General features: G+C 41.7%; 1 protein-coding gene across 6 annotated transcripts in view; it reads right to left on the reverse strand.

Annotated features, from left to right (window-relative positions):
- CSNK1A1 (casein kinase 1 alpha 1) overlaps positions 1 to 16,930 on the reverse strand; it is a 51,703-nt gene extending 34,773 nt beyond the window's left edge. For all 6 annotated transcript variants that reach the window (XM_056852061.1, XM_056850566.1, XM_056851306.1 and 3 more), the window contains exons 1-3: positions 16,777 to 16,930; positions 15,581 to 15,687; positions 591 to 717 (exon numbers count right to left, since the gene is read on the reverse strand). In XM_056852061.1, coding sequence (XP_056708039.1) covers positions 591 to 717; positions 15,581 to 15,687; positions 16,777 to 16,899 — 357 coding nt within the window. In that variant the 5' untranslated portion in view covers positions 16,900 to 16,930. The remainder of the gene's footprint in view (positions 1 to 590; positions 718 to 15,580; positions 15,688 to 16,776) is intronic.
- Positions 16,931 to 19,811: the final 2,881 nt, after the last annotated feature.

Below are 19,811 nucleotides of genomic sequence, written 5' to 3' on the forward strand. Positions count from 1 at the left end.
TACGTATTCAGATACTTTCTGAATAGCAATATACGATTCCCACATTAACTTGAAGAGTAGAATTTACTCAGCAATTTTAGTGCTATACTACTGCACAACTTTATCCATCTGCTTCTACCTAGAAAAGCTAGTCTGCTGCAGCAAAATCAAAGAGGAGTCCAGTAACTTCTTAGACCAAAAAGAAATCTATTCCAGAATAAGCCAGAGGGCACTCTTCAACAGACAAATTTTTTATACAGGAGTTACAAATATTCTTACATTAAATATTCTAAAAGTAATATTCCTTTTAAGACAATTTCCCTGCAAGATGCCTATAATTACTTCTAATCTTCAAGAAGACAAAAGTAATGACTACAGGGGAATTACACAACTTTAGAAGGATGACAATACAAAAATTGAAATTGTTTAAGATTTTCTATTCATTGGCTCCATCATCAACCAAAAGGACACTTCCTTTTTTGTTCCTATGTGGGTCAAATATTCACTAGAGTACATGAAATTTAAAGTTGTACAGTCTGACCTACTTGGAAGACTGATGCAAACAGCACTTTCAAGCACTATAATTTCCCTGGTGTTACAAATGCACATACCTGGTCTGCTAACATAAGTACTGTTTTCATCGTGAATCTGCGAGAACAGAAGTTGAAGAGATCTTCAAGGCTGGGTCCAAGAAGATCCATGACTAGAACATTGTAATCTTTCTCTTGACCATACCACCTGCAAAAAAGCAGAAGTAATTAGCATCTTTTCACCTTGATCTTTTAATTTTGTTAGTTCATTTGTCACAAATACTTGGCAGATGCATTTTCTTACAATATTTTTAGAGAACCCAATGAATTTTATTTTGCAGGTTTTTAAAAAGACCCAATACTATAACAGCTGGCCACTATTCAAAACAAATTGACACATATGATAGACTGCATCCAGTATCTCGGTTTTAAGCAAATCCCTAAGGGTGAAAGTGAAATAAGCAACAGCCATGAGTAATATAGTGAACTTGCTCAGCACTTTTGTTAGCCTTAACTGTACTGGAAAGTAACAACGAAACAATTACAAGATCATTTTCTGGAAGTGATATTACAACCAAGGCACAGTCTTAGCTTTATATGCAAAAATCTTCAATTATTCATCTCCCCCCCCCCACCCCGCAAATAGTCTCAAATACTGCAGCTGTGATCCAAGCTTTTTTGGTTCAGGTCAGGAGCTTTTGTACAAATGGGGATTTCATGAACATACACACACCACAGTTTCTCAGTTTTTTTTCTGTTAGGAGCAATTAAGACTGCCACTACTGGTGGGTGCCATTTTTTAACTTCTATTCTTCAAAGAATTATACCAGAATGAGAGAAGGAAGCAATAATTTCACTTAGTTTTTTGACACCACCACATACCAAATGAGATTTGGCTACATGACATCTAAAGTGGGCAAAGCCACAGTAGGGTGACAACATCCCTGCTCTAGTATTTTTTGTTTAATGAATAGACAAACTATATGACTGTTGCCACCAGTAAATATGGCAAACATTTAGGTGACCCTTTAAAAAAATTACTGAAAAGAGAAGAGCTTGGTTACAGGCAGCAACATCCTGAGGGGGAGGATGCGTTTCAGCTCAGCCCTACAAAAAAAGCTGCATATGAGCTGGTGCAACCCAACAATCAATCCCTTAAAAACATGTGACCAACAATGTCCTTAGGGTTTATAAAAAGCTAAGGAGGAAACAAGTTGAACACTGAGCAACCCATCACAACAAAAGCTTTAATACTGTACCCATTTAAAACACAATAATGGGGGTTACCGCACTTTGTATTCCCAGCGATGTATTAAGAGTTTGAAAATGTTGTAAAAAACATCGCTTTAAAAGGGTTTTTGGATACCACGGCTTATAAATGGTTGGAAGACATCTTCACAGCTAAAGGGGCCAAACAAAGTGCGAACAGTATTTTTTATAACTTTTTCAAACTCTTAATACATCGGTGAGAATACAAGTGCAGTAACAGCCAATGACTTCTGTGAACAGCAGGTAGTATTAAAGGTTGAAGTTTCGGGACAAGACCAACAGTATTACATTTACAGATAGCCAAAGTAAGAATAAATGTATAAAATATGCATATGCTGTACTTGACGATGAGGCCTATTGTAATTTTTTGCTGAAAATTTTATATCTTTTTGTTGATTTTATAACATCACCTTTTAATATATGAAAAGATATATCAGCAAAAATATAATTACAATAAAGCAAGTCTTCAAAGCATAGCTTACCCAACTGTGATATAAAACAAAACTCTTAACTGAACCAAAAGGCCACACTGAATTAGTGCCGAAAAAACGCTGAGTGTGAGTTTACAGCAGCTATTTTGCCACCTTCCCTGTCCCTCTCCAAACTCCTATGCCCCTGAAAAACTGCTTCATGAAGTCTGGACCTGGCAAACAGTGCAGGATGCAGTACATAGAGGTATTTAATCCTTCTACCCCCAACCATGTTACATCCAAAGTAGTTCCCAGGGATCCCCCAACTGTGAAGTACGTACTCTGCTAGAGGGACAGATGGGTACAATAGAAAAGGAAATATGAAAAAAATCTCAGCAACAACTTGGTCTATCTACAGTTGTTTAAAATCTAAATCACCATATTTCTCTCACCTTTGTGAACAAATGCAAAGTACTAAAATAGGATTACTCCATTTTATCCTCATAACTTCTCCATAGGGGAAATTAGGCTGAAAGACAGTCACTGATCTAAGGTCCCCCCAGTATGCTACACAGCTGCGAGGGGATTAGCTTCCAGATTTTGCTAACTCAAGTCCACAACCTGACTATATTACATTAATTATATTAAAGACACATACAGTATGTTATTTTTTCCTTTGGCACCCACTAAAGCCCCTCCAAATGCACCAAGAGATAAAGTGCTAAGTAACTGAGTGGGTTCAAGACACACTGATATAAACAGTATTAAACTGAACCAATCATGAACTGAACAGAGCATTAGAGCCATCTAAAGTGAGCTCCAACTCACGAAAGCTGAAGCTGGAATAAATGTTGTTTGCCTTTAAGGTGCTACTAGACTTGTTTTATTTTATTACAACATACTTACATGGCTACCTCTCTGTTAAATGACCTAGAAGCCATGCTGATCTTTGATATAAACACTTTTTCATCTTCCTTTGAGGTAGAAAGGACTGATGTCATAACATAGCCCACAAACAGACATTTTATTGCATTTGGCCCATAGCCGCACACTCAGAAGCCATTACCAGGTACACAAAGCTAACCAAGAGCCTGGTGCTGTGCAAAAGCTAAATTTCAGTTAATAATGTTACCATGAAAAGTCCAGACATGCGAAAACTAGAACTAGGCAGACAGGTAAGGAGATGTAGGAAAGGGAGTACTTCTGTATATGACTGGCCGTATTAATAAATGACTGAAAGGGAGTGAACGCAGAAAACAAACAGTTGCTTATACCAAGTAGCTATCACCAAGGATAGAATCTTTCAAAGTTTTTAGAAACCTGCCCAGCACAAGTGAACTGTGCCAGATTACTTGATGCCAACCTATTCCTTTTGTGAATTTGAGAATTTTTCTGCCCGTTGTGTGATGGCAAGCTGTCCCACTTCCACCAACAAGCTCAACCCACGTACAATTTTGCAGTAAGCACAAACATGGTTTACTGACTACAGGAGACAGAGCTATACATGCACGATACTCCGCAAACTTAATTAGTATTCTTCAGACGAGGAAACTTCAAGTGTGAGCAGGGCTAGGGTGTTACCCAACTGCAACTTGACACGAAGAAACAGAACTCGAAAAGATGCTTTAACTCAGGGATTCCCAGGACAGTACCCCTGGGCACCATGGCACCTTAGAAAGTGAACAGAGCCAGGTGGGGCTTTTGCCCTTCTGACTGGTCATCGGATAGGCCCCACACAGATTTTTAAAAATTGGTTCGGCAACAGCTGCCACCACAGCTCAAGGGTCTTCTCTGGGTGACTGAAGGTAAGCTGCAGCACATTTGTATAGTTGGCGCCATCTCCTGCAGGTAGCTGTGCCCACCTTGTGTGTCAGAATCCCAAAGATCCACACACACTCAAAAAGGTATGCCCCCCTGCTTTAGCTTAAGTAGTTTGATTTTGCCATGAGTTACAGAGACTTTAACACAGGGGTATCAATCATATGGCCCCTTGAGAACTCTTATCTGGCCCACAAGCCAGCCACCCCCTCCCCACTTTCAATCAGGGCACTGCGGGCTCACCAGCCAAGGCAGACACCTCCCCCCCCCAGTCCGGATCCAGGCAGGCGAGGCCGGCCCTCGTAACAAATGAGTTCAACACCCCTGCTTTAACATGTTTTATCAAAGTCAGATCATAAGCACTGTGCAGTATTAGCATGGGAAACATATAGAGGTCTTATTTGGTACAGGAATTTGTATAAGTGGGGTTTCAGAATCCAATGATCACCTGCTTTTAACATATCTCCACCATATTGCTGGTATACTGTCCTGTGTTGCAGGCACTGAGCTGAGAATGGAATTCACTCAGCACTCACTAGAATCCAGGGCCTAGCTGTGTGCCTTTAAATTAAGACTAACATCTTTTTCCAGCACCAGACCTCCAAAGAAGACTTTTGCATTGGCTGGGGGTAGATACCTACAAAAGTACCTGGATGAAGTGGACAGTTAAGTTGAAATACCTGGATCTATCTCTCTGTTACCATACTTCAAGATAAGGGTCATCATGAAGCACAGAGAGAGGTGAAGAGGAGGCTATTCTGATTTGATAAAAATTAGCACCGAACCTTGTGCTCAGCACGTTCTACTTTGGCTCTTGGAATATCCCCTCCTGTTATATCTAAAATACCTTATCATCCCAAGCAACCGCCATGCATTCATGTCAGATGGATTGAACGCTCTACCTACAGCAGACCTAAATGTGCCCTATAGGGGAATTCCATTCTGATAGCCTATGTAGCTGTTCTACTGGTAAGATTGAGACTATTATTCTCTATGCACTAATGAATGAAATGCTTTTAAAGACAATGTGGGAATGCTGTAGACATATACAGTTCTTAATCCAAGATGCACTTCTGCACCTAGGACGTAAGAAGGATATGTAATCTTCATAAGGGGAGCATGCAGGGCTCTCACTTCTTTTCAACTGTTGCTGCCTTCTATTGTTCACATGACTTGACTTGTGGTTGACCTTTTCATCACACCCTCAAACCACTGTGACACACATCCCCACAGCTTGGGTAAAAAGTAGCTTCTTGCACTACCTTGCAGGAGGGAGAAAAAAGTCAGGAGGTAGGGCAGAAACTGCACCAAAGATTCAGACAAAACCTGAAAATTACATTGAGACCTTAGCTCTAACCAGCTCTAACCAATGAGGCCTTACCTCTAATTAAGGTACATGTGCTAAGATAGAACAGGGTGCATCAGCTCACAGTTATCTTTCAAGTATTGGTTAGATTAGCAATTTTGCTTGTGCAAAACTAAGGCATTTATAACTTTTAAACTCCATGGTTTTCAAATATTGCAATTTTATACACTAAGTTATATATGATGAATTTTATGCTGTTAAAGCTGTAAAGTTTAGATTTGATAGGATAGTAAATACTGCATGTATTTCAATTCTTCTCAACATTTGTTTTTTTCTCCCCCGGGGGAAAAAAACCTGGGGAACATGTTTTTTTCTATGGCTTCAAAATTCCCAGAAATGTTACCTCTCTAATTGCCACACCATTTAGCTGTACCTCTATGCTTCTGTTGCAGTAATACACCATATACAGCACAGGAAAAAAACTGGTAATTACAGCGAATAGCAATTACTTTTTTTAAGGTAGTGCAGTGGGGAAATGGCAGCTGTGAGAGGTGTTGACAAGAAAATGGCACCAATGTGGGTGGGGACTTCACAGGGCAAGAATATGTGCACCTTTCCATCCTGATGGTGTGATAACACTCTTGGACTGAATGCCAAAAAGGCTGGAAAAAAGCAGTTTTTGGAAAGAGTGCATTGAAGATGTAGAAAGAGCAGTTAGAGCACAACATCATGTGGATGCACCACACAAAAAAAGCACTCCCGTTTGAAAACCAGAGAGGAGAAAAACATGCATCTGGAGGCAGCCTAAGATGTGGAGAATGCTCCTATACACCCTTGCACCACAGCACCCACCTACCTCACAAGGTGCCTGTTGAGAGGGGGGAAGGGAAGGCAATTGTAAGCAGCTTTGAGACCCCTTATGGTAGAGAAAAGCAGGGTATAGAAGCCAACTCTTCTTCTTCAGCATGTGTCATTCATTATACTGGGAAATTAATGTGATTCTCCAGCTCACTCATTTGGCTAAACTGGCATCTTGACAGCTCATACTACTCGTACCTCATGTGCGTTAAGACACCTAGCATTCATCTGACCTAGACAACGGCAAACGAAAAATTTAAACCTTAAAAAAGAAAAGCATACACCTGTAAAGGTTGGAACTGCTCAGCTATACAAGTACCAGCACCCTTTTGATTTTATAACTTTGAGAAAACCAGTGCGATGTTAAAAAGCATTTAATATAGTACCACAAGAAATTAAGTTTCAAACAAGCAGAATCTACAGTCCACAGATTAGTGGTGAAGATTAAAAGTCACAAGACCAAGCCAATCAATTGAAAATAAAGCCAGTCTTTGCAAGCAGCAGTAACCCAGAGAAACAAGATGCTTTGTGCTCTCCAGCGACACACACTCACCAACCTTTCATGTGCCTAGGAAAAGGCAGAGGGGGGAAAAAATCTCCTGTAATCAAGCAGGTTTTTATCTAATTTATTCCACTACTAAAGTTTAACACACCTTAAACATAAAACATGCAACTGTCAGCAATGCAGAATTCTAATATGAACTCCTTACATTTAGATCTAAGCCACCAGTGTTACCTATATATATTCTTACATACAACACTGAAAGGGCCAGTGAACTAAAATTTACCCAACGGATATTGACAGAATGCGTAATTTTGTGATGATACAAATATGCTGACTCAAAATGCAACCATGTATCTGACAACCGAAAGTAGAAGAAAATGACAGAAATTTACTTTGGATCAAAGCAGATGTTGAGCACATTAGCCTATTAACTTCTACGCTGAATAAAATTCAGAAGCACTCCAGATTCAGCTTCCTGTAATTACAAAACCTATTTTTACTCTACTTTGCACATACCTGCACAATAAAACCACTGATATGCTTCAACAATGCAAACTAGCATAGCCTTAGGTTACTACTGTCAAAGTATTCTCTACAATTTATATATGGGTATAAGACCACATAGCAAGCGACTGGGATGAACTGGACTGTGTATACCATGAACCATCAAGACATTTCTGCCCATAGAACTGCCAGGGAAAAATATACAGCCACATCACAGAGATGGTGGCTAGGTCATCATATATAGCCCAGTTTGAACTAGCGTTTTCTTCACACTGTCATATACCCAACACACAACTGCACAGTTAAGAAGAAAAGTTGGTTTTTATATGCCAACTTTCTCTACCACTTAAGGGAGACTCAAATCGGCTTACAATCACCTTCCCTTCCCCTCCCCACAACAGACACTCTGTGAGGTAGGTAGAGCTGAGAGAACTCTAACAGAGCTGTGACTTGCCCAAGGTCACCCAGCTGGCTTCATGTGTAGGAGTGGGGAGTCAAACCCGGTTCTCCAGATTAGAGTCCACTGCTCCAAACCACTGCTCTTAACCACTACACCACTCCAACTACTTACACCAAGAATCAAACCCTAGTTTCTGTTGAGATATATGAACAACTAATCTAGCAATTTTTTAAGTGGACAAGATAAATGGGAGCACACCACCACTAGAACCAAAGCAAGTTAAGCCCCCTTATTCATACCCTCTAAAGAGACAGATACGATTAGAACAAACGGTAAGGAACTAAGTAGGAGCCAGCAGCATTCCTACTTCAAATATGTCATCACTGGCAAGCTTACTTTTCCCTTTTGCTTTCTGATAGCAAGACATACAATATATAAGGAGTTAAAGAATATACCCAATTCCCAGGCATCAAACAAAACAGACCAACATTCTGGGGCACAGAATGGCAATGCATTTCCAATTCCCCCCACCCCCAGCATAAGGGCTTAAGAGGAATGATTTCACATACTTCCCCTCTCTCCTTCAAAAAAAAAAGGGGGGGGGAAGGTAAGTTATGCATTTTCCAATATTTTGTTTGTTTAAGGTGAGTGTGTGAAGCATCATAAACACATTGCCTAACAAAACCAAAGTGAAGAGTGATAAAATATTCCCTTCCTGATGCGAATTCTCAGGCTATGAATGGGCAAGTATTATACACATTTAATCCCTTAAACCATACTTTCCCATATATTTTACATCTGACTAGGACTGAAAACAAATACAGACACCTGGTCATCAATACACCTAGAAATCTCGCACTGGCAAGGAAGCCTGACTTTTAGGACAGTGTCTACAAATCTGCAATGTTTTCTGTTTAATATTACAATCATTACCTATCCATCTTAGAGCACACAGTGGTGAACTGTGATGATACCGTTTATGAATACAAACAGTGACCACCAATCCATCTGGAAAGTGTTACTGTATTAACTTGTTTGGGGGTGATGCTATGAAAAGCAAAATATGACACTGGGGAACACCCTTCACATACCAAGAATTAAGGGAAGTACAGATAATGGCATGCATATTGTGTTTCTGAAAATGCAGGTCTGTCCAAACTGAAAATTTAATTAAGAATCCCTCTCTTTTTGAGAGCTCGGGGGACTTCATGCCTTCCCACTGAGATACTTGACTTTCGCTCCAGAATGGCAAATCACACATGAAGACAGAAATCACTACTTAAAATGACAAACGTCTGTCCACCACAGACAAGACGGAGCTCTACCCCATTCCAATTTGTACTGGAAATGGATAATGAAAAGTATGTCACATCGCTAAAATAGGTAGTGTTTTGTCACATGGATCCCTCTTGTATCATCTTTAGTCATGTTTATCAAGGATAAATGATGCACACCATTTTTAACAGTCAAGGTTAATAGCCACCTTGGGGATCTTGAATTGGGTGGAAAGGTGGCATAGAAATGTTTTAAATAAATAAAATAAGATAAAGCAATTTTAATTCTAGAGATAGATACATTTCAGGTTTCCCGTTAGCCAATTCTAATCAAAAAATATGCACATCACATTTTCTTGTGCATTAGCTTTTTTCCAGAATAAATTAGGTTAATAATCCAGGGACTGCAAATTAAGGTTTTACAGACATAATAGTAAACAAGCTTTAGAACAGGCCTTGATAAATTTTCTTTGTTTTTATGAGCCACCCCAAAAATGAAGGAGGCAGACATATTTTAGGCCTTTATACTTCAATCACGATACTTTCTAATTATTGTTACCACAAAACCTAATCCTAAACTCTTCAGGTTCTTGTCATCATATCATATAATATGGGGTAACCATGCTTATCATCACAACAAAAAAGGCTAACCTATACCACTCATCTAAATAAGCTTTGTACTTCTACTGAGAATCACCAAGAGGCACTTACAAAAAATGATTGCTGAAAACTCAACAAACCACAATGAAATTTCTAGGTGCCATTGTGCCCAGGATTTGTTGAGCCTTGCTTTAGAGATATTAGTTCAGAAAAAGAAGATGAAGGTTCTGATCCAAATGACACCTTCTGTGTATGGAAGGCTGCTTTCACACTGCCCATTTGGACACAAACCCCCGAGACCCTTAAACACACACAAAACTCCACCTCCCTAGATCTGCAACTGTGCTAGAAACCATGAGAGTTATTTTAAGTTTCAGAAGCAACCTATCAAGCTTTATGACCTGTAAATTTCCTGAAGGAAAGTGGTCTCAAAATCCCGTTCAAGCACACAGACCTCACTGTGTGGCAGTTGAGATCTTGGCCTGTAGTAAATCAGGACGTTCAGGTGCATGCTAGAAAGGATGGAATAACTTGTGACTTCAATGTTGCAATAGTAATGTATGGTATCTAGAATCCAATTACAACACCATTTTCATCCTGACTTCAGCGCGTGACTGGTTTCAAAGCCGGTATTCAGAAAAACAACCGAGCAATTTTTACTTACAATAAAAAGTCATGCAACTAACAGGAGTACATAATTTTACTGCTGGGAGATTAACTCTGCATTTGGGCAGAATTCTGCCCCAAATCCAACATGATAAACATATTAATGCTCCCTGACAGTAATGTGTGGCTGCGTTAACCTGTAACAGCGTGCCCTGGTTACATCTAGAGTAGATTATTTCATTGTGCTCTACATGGGGCTGCCCTTTAAAAAAGTGTTCAGAAACTTCAACTGGCGCAGAATGCTGCAGCCAGGATATTGACTGGAGTCATAGAGAGCATATCACTCGTCTTGGTGCATCTACACCAGCTCCCAATTTGTTTCCAAGCAGAATTCAAGCTGCTGGTGTTGACCTTTAAAGCTCAGTTTGGTTTGTATATCTGAAGGACCATCTACTCCCTTATGAACCTATCCAATCAGCCAGTGTAGTGTAGTGGTTAAGAGCGGTGGTTTGATTCCCCACTCCTCCACATGAGTGGTGGAGGCTAATCTGGTGAACTGGATTTGCTTCCCCATTCCTACACATGAAGCCAGCTGGGTGACGTTGGGCTAGTCACACTCAGTCCCACCCATCTCACAGGGTGTATGTTGTGGGTAGGGAAAGGTAATTGTAAGCCGGTTTGATTCTTCCTTAAGTGGTAGAGAAAGTCGGCATATAAAAACCAAAATCATCATTTTCTTCTAAAGCTCTACTTCGGGTGCCTATGGCTTCTGAAATTCAGTGGGTGGCTACCCAGGAGAGGACCGTCTCATTAATGGTATTATAACTCTGGACTCTCTCCCCAGGAGACTCATCTGTCCCCTTCTGCAGCCACCTTCTGTGAGCAGGTGAAGACTTTTAAAATTTCATTTGCCGTTTCCTCAGTGATCCCTCCTTTCAGCCTGATGTTTTAATTGCTGATGTTATGCTTATGTTTATGTATATTTTAACTTGCTTTGTTTTAACGATGTGTTTTTGTTGCTTTTAATGTTTTTAATATATATCATGTATGTTTTTGTTGGTCACCTTGGTGGCCCTTATGAGACAAATAAGGTACAAATTTTATGAAATACAATTAGTTTCAGGAGAATATAAAACAAGAGTCCAGTAGCACCTCAGAGAGCAAATTTTTTTATTCCAGCATAAACTTTCATGAGTCAGAGTTCACTTCATCACATGCACCTGATGAAGTAGCCTCTGACTCACATCAGCTAATAAACAGTAACAAACGTTATTTCTTCAACATGCCACTGGACTCCATATTTATACTGATATTCATACAGCTGTCTCACCCCATATACTTTGTTTACACTTTTCAGCCACCTCATTGTTTGAAAAACAATGCACACATTAAGGAAAAGCTGTCCAGTTCTACAAATTAAGACTGGACAGAACAAGGCTGTTCAATTTATCTAAGCAAGAACTGACAATGAATAATTAGCTCTAAGCAATGAAGCAGCAAGTTCCATTGTTACCATATTTCAGTGTGTTATCTCCAAGAGACCACACATCAACATAACTTAGCCACGGGTAAGCACTGACTTTTCGAATTTAATGCATTATCAATCTGATGCAAAATAGGTACTTCAGTGCCCTGGTAACTGTTACCATTCTCAATTACACTGAAAAGATTTCAATAGCAACAACTTTTAACATCACCAAGTTTCACTGGGCATACAAAGGAACTATGCAAACAAAACATGGGCTAACTTTGGCTGATAAACCAGCTGTTTCTCAAAAAGCATGATCTGGCCACAGTGATCCATGGTCTGTTACATCCAGGTTAGGTTACTGTAATGTGCTTTACACAGGGCTACCTTTGAACCCCGTCTAGAAACGTCAGCCTCCAAAATGCAGCAGCCAGGCTATTGTTGGGGGCAGGATACAGGGATCATATCACCCCAATGGCACAAAGATCTGCCCTAGCTGCTCATTTATTTCCAGCCACAATTCAAGGTGCTAGTTCTCACCTTTAAAGCCCTAAATCAGGGGCGGGGAACCTTTTTTCCCGCCATGGGCCATTTGGATATTTATAACATCATTTACGGGCCATACAAAATTATCAACTTAACTCGCACCCCCCCCCCGCGAGCGTGCATTCTGGCCCTGCCCCCTTTAACCCCTCCATGTCGCCACTTCTGCCCCCAGCCCTCTTGTAGTACAGAGGGAATACGTTTCTCCATGGCCCAGGTGGGAAAGGGTTAACACAGTTTCTTGGGTGGTCCTGGCAGCTCCATAGCTAATGACTCTTCTGCAAGGGGGGGAAAAGGTTCCCTTTCTCAGCAAAAGAAACTCACATCTGCCTTGAATAGAGGCTATTCCTGTCCACGGGAGGGGGCGGATTGCCCGTCTTAGATCCTTCTAAGCTAGAGATCTGCCATGACCCACGAAGGGCCAGACCAAATGGTTTCGTGGGCCTTAAACGGCCCCCGGGCCTGACGTTCCCCACCCCTGCCCTAAATGGTTTGGGACAAGGTACTTGAAAGACCACCTCCTCTCATATTGTCCAGCCCCACCTCCTCTCATATTGTCCAGCCCACCAGTTAAGATCTGTTTCACAAGCCCTGCTATCTGTGCCCCTGCCTTTAGAGGTGAGACACATGGCAACCAGAAAATGGGCTTTTTTCGTAGCGGCACCTCACTGGTAGAATGCCCTTCCCCTTGAGGCTCACCTGGCACCTACATTGCCTTCATTTATGCGCCAGGCCAAGGAGTTTCTGTTCAGCCAGGATTTTAATTAACTGGTTATTTTAAGCTGTCTGTGGGGTGTTTTTATTAACTATAATTTTTCTGCTTGTCTGTGGCTTCTTAATGCCGATCTTAATTATTTTAAAATATTTTATTTTTATTTTGTAAGCCGCCTCAGGCAACATGAGTGTTTCAAATAGTAGTTTAAAACTCAAACCATGGTTTGAGCTTTTCAATAGGAAAACCACAGTCTTGTCATCCTCTCAACACCTCGCTTTGTAGTGTTGCCATTTTGCCATTGGTAATGACTGCATCTACGATTTGTTAATTCAGACATCACATTAAATCACAGTAAGCACAAATAACAGTTTACAAACCTACTTCAAATATGGATTTGGATTCTGGCTTGTCAACCAACTGCAAGCTGTGATTTGTCAATTCAGACATCATGCCAAAACACAATTAAGCTCCCTTAACTGAGTCTGGTATCATGTCCAAACTGTGCCATTGTCTACAAAAGTGTAGCTTACATTTTAAAAAATATTTATTAAAATTATTTAAAGCTCTTCTCCTGACGTTTCACATCAAGTCAGAAAACAGAACCTTTATTGGCATTAACAGTAACAAAACAAACATGTAAAGCAGCTAGATATAGATAAAAAAAAGAATAAATACACAGTTCATCGGTAAATATTATAATAAACAATTAAATGAGGGTTCCCCTCCTTCTTTCTCCAAATATGATACTTGAGCAAAAACATACACCCTATATATATTTTCATTTGTACCCCTATTTTCTCCCCAATAAAGACTCAAAGTGGCTCACACCATTCTCCTCCCCACCATTTTATCCTAACAACCACCTTATGACATAGGTTAGAAGGAGAACAGATGACTGGCCCAAAGTCATTCATCAAGCTTCCATGGCAGAGAAGATTTGAACCTAAGACCCCATATTCAACACTCTACCCAATACACCATGCTAGATTGTGCATATGTATATATTAGTGTTCTTCCATACTAATCTTCATTTACAATATGCGTTTTCATGATTCTGTGAAATAAAAATGTCAATGGATTACTTCTGAGGTAGAGCAGCACAACCACCCCTACAAATAACCCATATTGTGGCACCCACTAACTGAAAAGTTACCCTGCCACCACCACCCAAGCAAATTAATTACACTAGTACTGACTTTTTGTTATGCAAGGTATTTAACTGGATAGCTATATTTCATTTCTTGAAAACATTTCCTATTAGCTCTTTCCATTGTTTTTTTAAAAGACAACTAATTGTAGATTTTTATAAACTGGAAAGTGTGATGCACACATAATTCAAACAAGGACATGTCTAGACTCAAAAGCAATCTTGCAATTCAATATACCAGTAATCAAACTGTTAAAATGGCACCCACAGACCTTCATTTCAACATATGACAAACTGGTTTGAAATCAAGATACTTTAACAGAACTTCAGAAACAACAATGCTTATCTTACATCCTACATCAAATCACAGGCCTGAACAGCATCTTGGAGATTATTTATCTGAAAAGCAAAAATCTAACAAGCAGAAAATTTGTTGTGTAATTAATGCTGTTTTATCCGTATAGCTGCACAATGTAATTAGAACGGGGGGGGGGGGGGGGAAGAGCAGAGTTTGTTGCTTCACATAATTTTATATTCATTCTGTAAGGTATTTAAGACACCACACTACCTTAAAGTATATATGGCTTATGACCTTCGAACAGCAGATGTTACTAAGACATCAAGTTTAAAATGAACACTGAACTTCTTAACTGTTTAGAATAGAATTTAATTAGGGTAGCCAAATGAAGTACCTTAAATAGGCTTGTTCTCCACTCATACACAGGGGGCAGATATACTGCCATATGCTACACTATTAAATACATGAAAACGTTTAAAATGTCTCGCTATCTAAACCAATGAAGTCCTCCTAGCCATATTTCTCAAAATACTAATCTGACATTAGTAAAATACAGAAACCAAACAGATCCTGTCATATGTCAAGACACTTAGTAGCAGTGACTACAAAACTTTAAAGCACTAGTCAAATATTCTTGAGAGAATCCCTGAATCAAGACTTTGTACCAAGTTTAAGAGAACTGCCTATTATATCTATACTTAAAACACCCCTACCAACTCCCCTACAAAAATCAGGCTCTTCTCAATTATACCTCATACTAGAAAGTCTAGAAAATCATTCTTTCCCAAGAAGCAAAAAAGGCAAGAAACTATTTTACATAGCAGTGTGATATTACCAAGTGACGCATGTATTGTCAGCTACAGAGGCTTTTATTCAACTCCTCTCCCCAGTTCTCGGAAGCCCCAATCTATTCAATATGATATTGATTTTAGAAATGAATAGGGGAATAGCAAAGAAATATATCCAACTTCCCACCTGATTATGATAAAGGTTTAAGTACTGACATCCGCCATTTTCTAAGGAGAGGAGGAAGACATGTTGGAACAAAAACACAAAAGAGAGCAGCCATTTCCACTGGTACATCTCAATCCTCACTGTGAGTAGCCAGCAACTCAGATTCAAAGACCGCTGCCTCAACAAGATTTAGAGTGGAGTTGGGGAGTGGGAACAACCAGCTGGCAGAGAAGGATCCTTCAAGATCATTTTGTAGATACAGCTTGGTGTAGCTTTTAAGACTTTCAAGGTAACACACATCACACTTCCGCTACCAAATACACACAAAAACAAAATAAATCAATCCCCTGGGAAGAAAAGATGGTACTTTTGCCTCCTAGAAGCTGTAATTCTTACCGTATGTGAGGGATGCCAACTCCCCCTTGCAGAATCTTGTACAGTTTGCTTTCATATAGCAGCTGGGGATGCCTGGCCTTCTGTGACTCCAACTTCACAGCCACTTCCTGCAGTGGAGAGGGGACATGGGTGAGAGATCCGCTTCACTAAGAGGACCCCATCTCGGCTACAGGAAATATTAGGGGGTAAGCCTTCTACAAGGGAAAATCCTCTGAAATGTCAAGACACATGCCACACAATAGTAACTTACATGTAAATATCTACTGGAGAGAAAGAAGCCATCGGACTACTAACATGAACAGATAGATCATTCTGACATGGATTCTAAGAAGGGATCCTTTTCCTATTAAAAATGAAAAAGGAGAAATCCATGAGGGATTTCCCCCTCCCCCAACCATGAGAACTTCATACTTTTCACTAACATGGATTCTAAGAAGGGTTCCTTTTCCTATTAAACATGAAAAAGAATAGGATGAGAAATCCATGAGGGATTTCCCACCACCACCCAACCATGAGAACTTCATACTTTTCACTCCTAACACCAGGCAACCAGGAGCCTAATTGACAACAGATACATACAACTTTCTTCAGCTACAACGCTATTAAGCTTCCCAAAACACAAGCTTTTTTTAAATTAAAAAAGCTACCGCGTTTTTCAAAGCTTCTACCAAGTACTGCAGTCTCACCACTGCAAAGTCACAAGAGAGCAAACAAAAAAAAAATATCTCCAGGGCTTTTTAAGCCAAGAGGAGCCGAGCTCGTTGAAGTTCTCACGGTTTTATCACCCTCTTCAGTGCATTTCTTGTTGCAAATATATCTTAAATTACTCGGATATAGAGTAGTAGGAAAGGGCAAGGGTCCAGTAGCACCTCAAAGACTAAAAAAAAAATGTTTTCTGGTAGGGCAGGAGCTTTCGGACATAGAGTGTCTAGCCCTAAAGCCGGCAGATAAGTGAATGAAACGAGGGCACGGGGATCGTCCTCCGAACTCGGAAAGATCCAGGGCAGCCCTGCGACGGAGACTGGGAGAGACGCCTCTCTTTGAAAGAGGGGGTCGTTTTCGTAAAGAGACGCTTTAGGGGCCAGAAGAGGCTTCGCCGACGTCCATCCACCGATCTCCGCCCCGAAGCAGCGACGCCGACAGAGGCGGAAGGAAATATGGGGGGGGCTAGGGCCCGGTCGCCCACCGGCCCTTACCTCCCCGTTGGTGATATTGATGGCCAGGTATATGTCCCCGAAGGAGCCCGAGCCGATCTTCCGCACTAGCTTGTATTTGCCGCCGACGATGAACTCGGCCTTGGAGCCGCTGCTGCTCGCCATGGTGGGTGAGGGGTGGAAAGGAGAGAGGGAGGGAGGGAGGGAAGGGGGGGTTGTTCACACTCCGGCCGAGTTCTCTTTTCCCCCCCTCAGGGGAGCTCCTGCTCTACCACGATCGAGAATTGGAGGGGGGGGGAGGAGGGGGAAGGGAGGGGGGCGGAGGGCTCCGTTCCCCGCAGCTCCGTTCACGCCGGGCCTGTCGCGGAGGCGGACGTCCCAGGCGCTTCCCCGGCGGCCAGCGCGCCTTTTCGCCCTCTGCGGAGAGGCAGCCCTCTGCGTCGGGCCGGAAAGCAGCAGTCCGAGCGGGTCCAGCCGCCACAGCGAGCTGGCGCTTCACTCGGCCGCCGCCGCCATCTTGTCTGTCTCCCGCTTCTCTTTCGCTGCCGATATCCAGGACACAAAATGCCTCCAGCCCGCGACCGACGCTTCTTCACCGCGCAGAGCACTCTGGGAAACAAGGGGGGGGAGAGCGAGAGCGAGAGAGGGGCTTTTGCGCATGCGCTCGCCGGAGGGAGGAAAAGAGGACAAGCAGGAAGTGTGCGTGATCTTGACGCCCTGACAGGGCGAGGCCGGTTCAAAGCACGCGCGTGCGCAAAACGGGAACGGCTTTTTGATTCTTTTTTTTTTGCTGAGGCGTTTGTTCTTGGGTCGGTGGCCCCGCCCTTCGCACCGAGAACTCCCCGGATGACGCAGTTTCCTTTAGCGTTCTGCAAACGCAGAAGTAACCTTTGGCGCATCGTCATCTTGGTGCGCGAAACGGCCAGGGAGGCAATGAAAGAATAACGAAAAACCCCTCCGAACGAAATATGGTTGGGCAACGGCTGCTCTCGTCGTCGTTGTTTTTTTTTTTAAAAAGTTTAAGTTTTTTTTTTGCTAGTTCTTGTAGGTGTGCGACCGTGGTCTTGGTATTTTCAGAAGGGCCATTAAACCAAACAAAAATCAGAAAACTCAGGAAAAACAGTCTCCCATAGGAAAGGTATTCTTGGCATTTATTAAAGGAGTCACTGATAGGATGGAGAAACTTTTGAAAAAAACATAACCTACAAACGGTGTTTAAACCCACCAAGAAAATACAACAGATGCTACGATCAGCAAAAGACAAAAGAGACCCCCTCACCTCTGCAGGAGTATATCGTATACTCTGCAGTTGTGGACAAGTTTACATCGGGACCACACAGCGCAGCATACAAACAAGAATAAAAGAACATGAAAGATACTGCAGACTGGGCCAACCTGAGAAATCAGCAGTGGCTGAACATGGACTGACACAAACAGGACACAGGGTCTTATTCCAAGACACTGAAAGACTGGACAATTCTACCAACTACTTTGTCAGATTGCACAGAGAAGCCATTGAAATTCATAAACATCAGCACAACTTTAACAGAAAAGAGGAGAGTTTAAGAATGAATAAGGCTTGGCTTCCTGTCCTAAAACCTCCAGACTAACAAAGACTACAGTCCACAATAGCCATGCAGATTAGCTTTGGATTTCACACATTAACAGATCACTTCAGGATACAATGGTTCCATATTAACATACCACACCCTCATTAGCACATTATCTTGATACTTACAGGACAATGATTAGCACATTACCTTTGATACTTTTTGCAGGACAATGATTCAGCTCAACCCAACCCCTTTCGGACTATAGATTACTCTTGCTACACACTTGACACTGAGAGACACTGTCCTTCAGTGTTATTCTTCTGAAGATGCCTGCCACAGCTGCTGGCGAAACGTCAGGAAATAAAATACCAAGACCACGGTTACGCAGCCCAGATAACCTACAAGAACCAATGAACTCTGACTGAAAGCCTTCGACAATATTTTGTTTTTGCTAGTTTGAAGGTTTGCCTGGGACTTGGAAGGAAGTCCCTCACACTCCCATCCCCCACGCTGTTACTGTGGATAATTACTGGCATGGGTTTGAACTTCTTGAAATAATCCAAAATGGGGTTTTTCCAAACTACCCCCCTCACACAGTTGTTCATAGAATTATAGAGTTGGAAGGGATCACCAGGGTCATCTAGTCCAACCCCCTGCACAACTATCTCCCCCTCCCCCAGTGATCCCTAATCCACATATGGCAAATATGATTGCCAACCTAAAGGTACTACCTGGCGATCTCCTGCTATTACAACTGGTCTCCAGCCAGTTCACCTGGAGAAAATGGCTGCTTTGGCAATTCGACTCTATGGCACTGAAATCCCTCCTCAAACTGCCCTCCTTAGGCTCCGCCCTGAAAAAATCTCCCGCCAGTGGCAAAGAGGGACCTGGCAACCCTAATGGCAAAAAAGAAAAGAAAAAAAACACCTGTAGAACTCCTGGCTAATCTGACCTGGAGGAAAAATTACTTCCTGACCCCAAAGTGGCAATCGGCACTATCCTGGGCATGCAAGAAAGGGCTCTTAAGGCTGAAATCATACGTTGTAAAGAGCAGGAAAACTGAAATGGGATTGTAAATCAACAGTAACGCAGGGGAAGGAGCTGTGGCTCAGTGGGAGAGCCTTTGCTTTGGAGTATAGAAGGTGTCAGGTTCAATCCCTAGCATCTCCCGTTAAAAGTACCAAGTAATGTGAAAGACCTCAACCTGGAGAACTGCCAGTCTGACTAGACTATACTGATAGGGTTGCCAACTGCCAGATAGTATGAAGAGATCTGCTAATTCAACTGATCTCCAGCCGATAGAGATCAGATAACCTAGAGAAAAATGGCTGCTTTGGCAATTGAACTCTATGGCATTGAAGTCCCTCCCCAAACCCTGCCCACCCCAGGCTCTGCCCCAAAAATCTCCCGCCGGTGGCGAAGGGGGACCTGGCAACCCTATATACTGACTTTGAAGAATAAGCAGTCTAATTCAGGATAAGGCAACTTCATGTAGCATGACCATCAGTAGATAGGATGGGCAGA

The sequence above is a fragment of the Euleptes europaea genome, chromosome 1 (assembly GCF_029931775.1).
Source record: "Euleptes europaea isolate rEulEur1 chromosome 1, rEulEur1.hap1, whole genome shotgun sequence".
Classification (NCBI taxonomy): domain Eukaryota; kingdom Metazoa; phylum Chordata; class Lepidosauria; order Squamata; family Sphaerodactylidae; genus Euleptes; species Euleptes europaea.